This window comes from Camarhynchus parvulus, chromosome Z, assembly GCF_901933205.1.
Source record: "Camarhynchus parvulus chromosome Z, STF_HiC, whole genome shotgun sequence".
NCBI lineage: Eukaryota > Metazoa > Chordata > Aves > Passeriformes > Thraupidae > Camarhynchus > Camarhynchus parvulus.
In genome coordinates, this window is record NC_044601.1 from 46,624,907 (window position 1) to 46,636,036 (window position 11,130).

The 11,130-nt window shown below is 44.3% G+C and overlaps 1 protein-coding gene across 1 annotated transcript; it reads left to right on the plus strand.

Moving 5' to 3' along the window:
* The first annotated feature begins 1,483 nt into the window (after positions 1-1,483).
* On the plus strand, positions 1,484-10,761 carry CRHBP (corticotropin releasing hormone binding protein). Its single transcript, XM_030968763.1, has 8 exons — positions 1,484-1,606; positions 1,950-2,134; positions 2,570-2,663; positions 3,285-3,442; positions 5,256-5,466; positions 7,082-7,230; positions 8,537-8,654; positions 10,041-10,761. Exons 2-8 carry the CDS (start codon positions 2,054-2,056, stop codon positions 10,196-10,198), a joined length of 969 nt encoding a protein of 322 aa, XP_030824623.1. The 5' UTR covers positions 1,484-1,606; positions 1,950-2,053; the 3' UTR covers positions 10,199-10,761.
* The last annotated feature ends 369 nt before the right edge of the window (positions 10,762-11,130 follow it).

The window sequence follows — 11,130 nt, forward strand, 5'->3', positions numbered from 1 at the left end:
ACAGCAGATATGGAGATGGCACCTCTTGTCCCTCCCACCACCTTGCTTATTGGAGAAGAACAGTACCCTCACTTCATCTGCCAGGGTGTCCTCCAGACTGTGGAGCTTCCTGCTTTTCTTCCACCAGTGAATGTTGTGCTAAGCCCACATCTTAGCCGTTCATCGGCAGGAGTTTAAACTATGGTGACATCGCTGCTGTATGTTTCATTCTGAGTAGATTACCTCATATCTGGTTTAACAGAGTCATAATATTTTAGCTGCAGTGCCATGTGTCCTTCACTAATTTTTGGAGTTGAATTCTGAAATCTGAAATCTTCAGTAACAAATTGACACACAATCAAACACGCTGTCCTTCACTGATGATCTTCAAGGACTCACAGCAAGATAATGTCCCAGTCTCACCATTCAGGAGGCTCTCAGGCAGTCACACTCCCGCTCCCATGAGAGCCTTTAACTGCTGGGATCCAAGCTCCTTCATAGCAGGCAGCTGCAGTGAGCTCATGGGTCCCCACTCAACTCCCTACACATCCCACAATCACTCAGGCTATCTTTCCTCACCGGTTCAAACCCAGGTTTCCCACAGCAGAGCCTCAGAACTCTGTCTCCTTTAGGTAATTTTATAATGGTGCAGCAGCAGAATAGAAACCTTGACCTGGTGCCTCCAGAGGGGGACCCTGAATAAAGGAATGCCTGGGCTTTTACACCCTCACAGTCTATGGATGTGAAGGTCTGTGGTCTTCCAGCTGGGTCCTCAACTCTTGCTGTAGTGTCTGGTCACCTGGCTGGTGCCACAGGTCCCTGGGCCTTCTGGAATTCAAAAGGTTGGCAGTTCACAGCCTCTTACTTTGGGCTCGGACTCCTGCCCCCCAGACCTCCATCTGCAGCTCTCACTGCAGCTGCACACCCAGCTCCCTGCACTGAATATTCCTCCACACTCAGTGTCTGAGGTATTGACTGGGAACTGGCAGGGCAGACTGGGACACTGCAGCCAGAATTTGGGATTGGAGGGGTCAAGCTACAATTTTAACCTTATCAATCTCTTTAGAGAGTGAGCAAAAAAAATAGCAAATAAGGCTGGGGCTCCTCTGCAGCCCCTTCTGATCCTCATGGTCTCCAAGGCACCTCTCACCTTCCTGATTAAGGTTTCAGCCACCCTCTAATGCAGACTGGGACTCAACCCTTCAGTTTTCCAACAAAACTTGTAATTCCCAAGGAACTTCAATGGATTTCAGATATATACCCTACATCTAATACCTCTGCTGAGTTCCAGATTTTTAGTACTCTGCAGGGTTACAAATTTTCACTCACAGGCTCAACTTTTAAAAATCTTCTCAGGTTTCTCTTGGGGATCAAGGCTGAAGCGGTATCCGGAGTTTTGTAATGAATATGCCCTTGGGAAGCCCAAGTTTTCCTAATTTCTGTATGAAAGCTGTTTTCAGTGGGAAAAGCAGTCTGGTTTTGCCTGTGTGCTCACTGCAGAGCCCTGGAGGGATGCTGGCTGCAAACCTGCCTGGGACACAGGGGTGCCCACCCAAGCCCGGCCAGCAGGAACACCCGGCACAGGCACAGGCATTGCAGAGAGCTGCATGTCACAGAGCACCACAAGGTCGGCAGAAAGCCCTGTAGGTCTGAAATACCCCGGGACTGCCCCGGGAGGAGGGAGGGATGTTTCTCATTGCTTGTTTTGGAATAACTGGAAATAAACACAGTGTATGAATGCCCTGTATGTATGCACAGGAATGGGCTCTCTCCCCCAGAGGTTTTCAGCTATTCCACCAGACAGATTAGGAGGAAAGACATCTGCTAGAGAGGGGAATTCAACCCTCTTGAAAATTTGTGGCTGTAATTTGGACCCTTGTCATGCCCACGTACTGTGTCACTGTGAGAGGAATTCAGTTACCATGGGTTACCCTATCAGTACGGGGACCAAGTGCCTCCCCTCCCAACAGCTCTATAAAAAGAGTCGCTCCAAGACACCCCAGCGGCTTCTGCATACCGGCACAGACCCGGAGAAACTTGGCCCCGGGGGACGGCCGCCAGAGGAGGTGTCAGCATGCCGTCTGCTTTCCAGCTTCAATGCCACCTTGTTCTCATCTTCCTGGCAGCTTCCAAAGGAGAAACCAGATACCTGGAGGTGAGCAACAGGGCTAGTGATTAAACATCTCACTGTGCTTTTAGCTGCTGTCTTCTAACTTGTGCTCTCACGTTTCAAGCATTGTGCTTTATTCTCTCTCTCTTTCCTATTCCCACTTCTCCTGCACTAAACTTATGCCTGGGTAACATTAATGCAAGTCCCATGTACTCTGCAGTACTCCTCTATTTATTTATGCTCAGCAATTTTGCTGAGGATTTAAGAAACTCTCAGTACACTTAGCTGCTGGGCTCACCTCTTAGATCCCAGGTTTATTTCCCCTCTACTGCAGGTTGGCAGCTTTCAGCCTGAGCTCTTCCACGGGTGCACTGTTTCTGGAGGGGGGACATAATACGCTGTGCCTGTTCTTGAGAGGTGCAGGGAGAGAGCTGCATTTCACTTTGCCCCAGCCTCTTTTTGCCCTCCATCTTTAACCAGGTGAGGGATGCTGGTGAAGATGACCCTTTCCTACTACTCAGTGAGGATCTGAAGCGAGAGCTGTCTGCAGGACAGATCTACCGGCGGTCGCTCCGTGAGTTTCTTTGGTGCTCTGGTAGGGACTACTGACAGGTGGAGAATCCTGGGGGTACCTTAGGGAGGGAAAGGGGCTAATTGGGAGCAACAGAGCTACAGGAGAAGTCTTTTTGCAAGACTAGGGAGAGGAAGGACAAAGCATTAAACACACAGAAACCTGTGGTTTAAGGCAGAGGGTTGGGGTTCATAGTTTATGGTCCCAAATAACTGGAGTCAGATGGGGATTCCCCACCTGTGCCCCTAGGCAGGGTCACATTGCCAAGGGGTGGGGCAGGTGTAGCAGCTGTGACTGGAGACAAATTTGAAAGAATAGAGTGTTTGTGCACTTGTGCACATGTACACACGGAGTTTTCTGCTCAAAGATACACTGACACACCATCCCCGCTCATTCCCCCCCTGGCACGTTTGTGCTCACACCTGCCAGTTACTATTCATCCTCTGATGCTCAGCAGGCTCCTAATTGCTTCAGCTGGCTCTCCCTGTCCTCACTGCCAGCCGGATCCCAGTGCGGGGGGTCTGTCCTATCCCCCTCCTTCCCTGCACAGCGGGAGCTGGCACGGAGCCTTCCTCCAGAGCAGGCAGCAGCAAAGGCAGCAGCCCTTTGTCCCTGCTTCTCCAGGGTGCATTGACATGCTGAGTATAGAGGGGCAGTTCACCTTCACGGCAGACCAACCACAGCTGCACTGCGCAACCTTCTTCATCGGGGAGCCCGAGGAGCTCATCACAATTCACTACGACTTTGTAAACATCGACTGCCACGGGGGGGACTTCCTGAAGGTAAGAAGCTGCAAGTCTCTGCTCTCCTCTGGCTTCTGAGGTGTTTGCTGTGTGTGCAAGGGGCAGGCGAGTGCATGTGCACATGTGTGTCTTGTGTGCATTTGTGTGTAAAAAACAGGCAAAGCAACCTCCCCTGGGATGGCTCTTTCCCCTCCCTGAGGCGCTCTGTGTCTCCCCCATCACCACTCCTCTAAAGCAAAGCCAGACGCAGGATGAGGATCCCTCTCCAGCCTACAGTACTGGCTCTTCTGAACTTTTTCAGAAGTGCCTCTATGGAGGGTCCATACCTGGGTGGACAGCTGAAAATTTGGGCAGTACAATTTACTCATTGCACTGTGAATCAGACGAGCCCAGCAGATAATGATACAGATCTCTGGATCGTACTTTCTGCTCTGGGACATCTGCTCTCAGGTCACTTAGCATCAGATTAATAGTGAGTGGATCATTGCAGGCTTTCTTTAAAATTTCCCTGCTAGAACTTTTCAGGACATTGGCTATGAACAGAAAGAGGCTCATGACTCAGAACCATTTATATTCCAGTGTTGAAAAACTTTACCAGCACATTTCTCTGGCAGGCAGGAGCATTCACCAAGATCTGAACTCAGCCAAGGACAGAAGGGGAGGCTCGATGGTCCCTGGCTCCCTTCGGCTTGCACTTTGCCCTTTGTGCTGAACTGGCAAGGCACAGAACAGACCACATCCCATCTAGCGGCAAGTGGAGGTCCAGGAACCGGGTGAAGGAGGAAAGCTTCCCTTCAGCCCGTTCCTTGTCTCCTGCTCAGAATTCTGTCCTTCCATTCCATATCTTGGCTGAGATCTCTCCCCACGTGGCTGCAGGGAGGCTGATTTCAGTCTCTTGTGGGGCTAAGGCTTTTGTACCTGCACTTATGGTCACTCATGGAGGCTAGAAAAATGCCAAGATATCTTTTATGTTTTATTGAACTTTCCTTTCTTTGGTAATGGTGTCCCAAACTTCTCTATTATATTGCTCTCACTCTCTCTCTCTACATATACAGGCAGCTTTTCCCTCGTGTAATTTGAGCACCTGCATCCCATTACTTCAGAAACTTACAGTTCTGGCAAATCCAGAGACAGATCCTGATGTTTTTTTCGTCAGGAAGTCTCACATTAGAATTACTGACTGAAGCGACAGCTGGACCTGGTCCTTGAATTTTGGGAATATTGACTGAAATGTTCAAGGAATTGCCATGTGAGAGCAACTAGGAGGGAATTGAAGCAGCAAGGCAGGCAGTTGTGTATCTATGCTAGAACTAATACATATTTCTGCTTCTGATCTGAAGATGGTGAGGGAAAATTGTTACTTTTTTGTTATGAAGGAAAGATTTGTAGAAGTTGATGCTTAAGGTCCAGATAAATAATGCAGGATTTGTTTTGTTTTCTAGTGGTCAGGATGAGGTAAAATAGCTGACACAAGTGAGAGTAATACCTCTGCCAATAATTCCTCCCCAAAGGTTTTTGTATTCCAATATCTCTGCAAGATCAAGCTGGTCAAAAACTCCTTATAGTAACAATACAATTGCAAAAAAAAAAAAAAGTAGGTAACAAAAGTTGTCACCTGAAGGAGATAAAAACAAAAGTTATATGTATCCCTTTCCTAAACATTCATTGAAGCATGAATAATTAGTCAAATGTTAGGAAATCAATAAATACAGCGATTTTTTGTTTTCAGTTTGTGGCTTTGAACAGGTTATTTGGTGTCAAAAGAAAAGAGTGTCTCTTATACTTCATGTTTCTGCTCTCTGCTAACAGAGTATTAAGCAAAACCTAGTTTGATATTATTGGACCTCTGTAGGTATTTGATGGATGGATACTCAAGGGAGAGAAATTTCCCAGTTCCTTGGACCATCCTCTCACCACTTCTCAAAGATATGTGGACTTCTGTGAAAGTGGGAATATTCAGAGGACCATCAGATCATCACAGAACGTGGCAATGATCTTCTTCAAGATTCAGGTACCAGGCAATGGATTTACTGTCACAGTCAAGAAAAGCAGCAATCTCTTCCGTAAGTCTGCATTTCATACCACCAAAGGGGCTTGAATTTGGGGCAGGAAGCCAAGAGAATGTGTTGCTTGGCACTGAGTTTTCTCACTGTGGTTATCTGCACTGACATGGCTGCGGTGCAGCCATGTGCACCTGCATGCCTGCAGGCTTGATTCTGCCTCAGTGTGTGTCCCAAGGAAACAAAGGAGCTTAAGAGGTCGCACAGGCTTCAATATGCAAGACCATAAGGCTCTTTCTTTCAAATAAGACCTCTCCCAATCTAATATTGGCATGTTCCAACACATTTAGCTAGAACAAATAGTATTAATTGAGTAACTTCAATCTCAGCATTTTCTAGATCTGGGTGAACAATGAGGAAAAAATATTTGAAAAGGTCAACAGTAAAATCAGTGTATTGTGGTAGTTAGGAGAAATATATGATCACAGAGATCTACCTGCAAGTTCTTTGCCCAAGCCTCTGAACTGGCAAGGCACAAATTATCACAGAATCATAGAATGGCTTGGGTTGAAAGAGATCATAAAGACCATCTTGTTTCAACACACCCCCTCCCCTGCCCTTGCCACCATGGCCAGGAATGCCACATGCTAGACCTGGTTATCCAGGGCCTCATCCAATGTGGTTGTGAACTTTTCCAGCAGTGGGGCACCCGCAACTTGACTGGGCAACCTGTTCCAGTGCCTCACTTGAATTATGTTTTCCAGAGAGCACAGGACATTTAACAATTATTGCTCAGGCCAGTCTGATTATCTCCTAACTCCTCAAAGTGACCAAACCAAACAAAAGCAGAACAAACAAACAAAACAAACAACAAAAACCAAACAAACAAAACCCCCCACCCAAACAACAAACAAACCCCCCAAAAACAACAAAAGGGGGAAAAAAACAAATAAAAACACAAAAAAAAAAGCCCCCAAAATCAAAAAGCAGTGACAGTATGTCTGCTGCATCTTTACTTGGGCCTGCAAGGTAGGTCCCCACTCTGTTGTGGCTTCATGCCCACAGATGTGATTATTGTATTCAACAGCTGGAGCTGGCTGGTGTCTCTCATTGTCCTGCTGAAGTAACTGCAGGACTCCAGAGCTATGCCAAGGATCCCTCGGGTTGCCCACATAGAAGTTACTCCTTTACCTGAACTCTTAAGTTTGAACTTAAAGATAAAATCATGCGCTCATTTGAGTAAGATATTTTGCAGTGTAAGGAACTCCAGTTCAGAGGAGCAGAATAGGATTTAGGGAGTTGCTGGCAATATCAGGCAATAAGCTGTCAAAACTAAACACAATTCCTCCCTCCACCCATGTTTAGCCTCCTTCAAACTGACAAACTGTGTAAGTCGTTGACAGCATGAGCCCCTGATGTACAGATTTCAGGTGTGACTGCTTCATCCTTAGGTTCTGCCGGACCTCATGCTATATAGTAAAAAAAAGGGGGAGGGAATTTTTAAGGAACAAATGCTATGCAAGAACCTCAGAAAATGCCACAATTATTTTTTAAGTCTTTGGTTGTAACTCACAGTAATTTAACTATATCTCTGCTTTTTTGGTACTGTAATGATGTAGTTTTGCTGCATGCAGTGATGACTGGACAAGTAACTCTTGTACCTTTTCCTGTGTCCCAGCTTGCAATGTCATCTCTCAGACCCCCTCGGGAAGGTTTACCATGGTCATTCCTCACCAGCACAGAAACTGCAGCTTCTCCATAATCTACCCAGTGGTGATAAAAATATCTGATCTTATCCTGGGACACTTAAATGGTCTCTTTTTAAAGGTGAGATCTTTATTTCCTAAGAAAATATTAGCCTGTACAATTTTTGCGGGCAGAAGCAGGAAGGGGTGAAGCAGGGATAGGCTGTGGTGCTGACTGCTAAGGCATGGGTGTTCTGGACCTCTTGTGTGCACGATGAGGGCTCTGGTTTCTCCCAGAGAGGAAAGCTGGGGCTGTCTCTGTCACTATTGTCTCTGTAATGTTGCAATGGCAGCCAAATCATGCAAAGTACCATTAATGAATGTAACGATTGCTTGCTGTAACAAAGGGTAAGGATTTCATTATAAAGAAAGGAGCGCTCTCTCCAAGAGCTGTCTGTCTGCATTTAAATTAATGAAAGCAGCAAACACCTGAAGAGAGAAAGGAGCCACTAGATAGCAAGGTATTATCACAGACAAAGTACAAACGTGCTCACAACTGATTGCCTGCTCCATATGCTGAGCATTCTTCACTCCGATCTAGAGTATTTGGTGTTTGGTGACAAACCAACAGAAGAAGACAGGAGCTATTGGTGATATCTGTGCCTGGGAGGTGTAAGAAGGTGCCAATTACAAAATACTCAGAAGAATAGAGCAACAAAATTTGTTTTCTTCTGCCAGTGAGTCTGACAGCCTGAGTTCTTCAAGGAGATTGCCAGTGTCTGAACAAATTAGGTTTTGAGAGATGAGCAAGTGAATTGGTTGACTTATTCAGTGGTGAGCAGAAAGGACAACAGCAAAGGAAGGTAAAGAAACCAGGCACTTAAATAGCAGCATAGGGGTGCCAGCACAAAGGTGCTCAAGGTGTCTATGCAAGAGATTTTTGGCAAACAGCATTAATTTCAGGAAAATTGTGGGTTTAATACACAGTAAGCCGTTGCTTTCAGAAAAAAATACTCTTTTTGTTAATTTCTACCTTAATTGAACTTTGCCACAATGGTGCATTTTGGCATTTTTTTAGGAATGAGTATGGTATAGTGGAAGTTCCTGCCTGCCAGCTGAATATAGGCATACATACAGCCCATGCCTGCATTAATTTGATTATGTGTTTAAGCATCCAGAGCCAGATTGCTTATCTGCATTAAAAGCAGTTGAATCAACACCTTTTCTACTTGTCAGTAATTTTCAGAGTCTACTTAGGTCTTTCTTTGGAATGTCTTAAGAAAATTAACCTACTAATATAAAATCAAGGTAGTACTGCTCAGGATGAGAAGCTGATTTCACACAGCTTTAAGCACAGGGGATTTCTGTTGTTAGCTCCAATAATGTCGGCAGAACTGCTACATTTTGAAGATGAATGGTAAATAACTTTTGGCCTCTGCCTTTTTAAGAAACCATCTGCAAGCTGTGCAGGAGTGGGAGATTTTGTAGAGCTTCTTGGAGGAGCTGGCTTAGACCCATCCAAGATGTTTCCACTAGCTGACCTCTGCCATTCCTTTCATGGATCTGGTAAGCACTTCCTCCAATTACCTCCACATAACAAAATAATTAACCATAGTAAGACATGCAGAGATCCCCAGACACATCTGGACTCCCTGCTAGAGTGGTCAATTTCATGCTTAGCAGAACATGAAAGCTGAAGCTGTGGCTACGTGTTACATCACACCCATGACCACCTTCATTTGCCCCTTTAGTAATCATTATGACAAGGCCAAATTAGACGTATTTTTTAAATTCTCGTCCTATGACAAAAATAAATATTAGAATGTCAGCACATAAAAAGGTCTGGAAATTCACAACAAGTGAAGACAGATTGTTACATTTTCAGTTAAAGAGCTTTTCTCTCATTTATTCAGTGTTCCCAAGACCTTTTCTGCTGCTGGTGCAACACATACCCCAAAAGCCTCAGAGTTCCCATTCTATGCTTTGAACTTGCAGGGGCTGTGAACCTGTTTCATCATCATGCTGGTCCAGTGCCTTCTTCCTCCCCATAAAATAAGAACTTCCAGTTTCCCTAATATTCAATAGCAGACTAGTGTGGCAGTGATATGACAGGCTAACCCCTGTGGAACATCTGCCATATCTCAGGAGTACCAACAGGGCACTGGAGAAGCAGCATTTCCACAGAGTTGCAGGGCTAGAACGTACCTGACCCTTGTGGTCTCCCTTGCCTTTCGTCACACTGCAACATAACAGTCCAGGCACTTTTCAAAGATTTAACTGGTAAGTGCTGCTGTTGAATGATAATACTGAGCCCTGGAATGAGATTAAAATGTGTTTTCCTGGTGGTGTGAAGGAAGTGGAAATCCATCTCAGCAGCTCCTGATCTCAAGTGAGGAAGTTCCCCCAAGCTCTCCAAACAAAAAGGCTGTGCCAAGCCTCCAGTCAAATGGCTTGCCTAAAGCAGCAGTTAGCGACACTCAATTTCCCTCAGAGTGGAAGGACCACGAGCTAGGCACTACCATTTGAGTTTGTCTTGATGGAACTCTCAAATGCCTTTCTTCCTGTGAAGAATGTCCTTACACGCAAATCCACTCATCCTTCTAATGGGAAATGTTTTGATGTTGCTAATTTTGGCTATCTCTAGGATAGAGTGCCATTACCCATACCCATCACTCATGGTATATAACAGTAGCACACAGATATGGAGTAGCATTTGGATGAGGGAAGGATACTTGATTAAATACCCAAGCATTGTAAAGCAAAATTCACAAACACAAAAGTTAATCAGCAATATCACCACCAGCAGGTCATCATGACATACGAATTTGCTTTATTTCCAAAATTGCATATATTGGTGCTTCATAATTCCCATCATTATATATCTCTTTTCCCTCATTTTCTCTCATATAGATGTGTCTTTATAGCCCCTTTATATCTCTTTTCCCTAAACAGCCCAAATGAAGATTGGCTGTGACAACACTGTGCTGCGGATGGTCTCCAGTGGCAAGCACATCAACCGTGTGACATTTGAGTATCATCAGCTGGATCTGCAGGAAACAGAAACAAGAAAGGAGAACAGCATTGAGGAATTCTGCTTTCCTAGTATCTGAGAAACCAGGACACGCATCTTCACATAGCTAATGAAAATAAAGTTCTATAATAATGTATTTTTTTCCTTTAAGTAGCTGGTGGTGTCAAGCCTTTCTATAAGCATAATTATTTTCTCATACAAATCATTCATTCCCATCAGCAAGCAGGAGAAAGCAACAAATGTATTAATCTTTGTTATTCTTTCTGCAATGGTTAAGCTCATTTACCATATCAAAAATCAATAGCAAGACTAGAAGGGTATTTTTCTTGTATCAATATCATTAGGAAAATAGACAAAAAACCTAGTCTGGGGATATATTAAACCCACAATAAATATAAACTTCATGCAGCAGCTTTATCCTTTTATATCAAGTATAAACAAATAAACAAAAAAAGGTGGTGAAATACAATTCCTGTTTTATAAGAGGAAGCCAAACATTCGTGTGCGTAAAAAACTACTGTTTTACTTATGACTATAAATGTACTATTTATTTCTAATGACATGTTTTTAATGAAAATTTATAGCATGAGTCTTCCTTACACAAATCCAAACATAAATAAATACATTCAAAGAGTTGGCAAAGAGTTCTTATATTGTATTTTTTCTGAAGAGGTCTTTTAACATACTGATTAAATTTCCTAAGTCTTGTGCAGTTTTCTGGAAATGAAAATTTTGAATACATGTTGCTGAAAAACCATTAACTATTATGAGCAAAAATTTGGTTTCTCTAGGTTGGTTTTCCCTCCACACAGAATAGGTTTCAGAAGTACACTTACTGGTACCTTCCCTCTTTCAGATTTTGGTCAGGTGTCCTGCTGACCCGTGAAGGATACAAAAATACAGATTTATTTTTTCCAGGCCTTTCCAGGAAAGGACTGTCAGCCTTGAAGAACTCTGGGAAGTACAAGTACAGTAGAGGACCAGAGCTGTGTCCTAGCTTTGAGAGCAAGA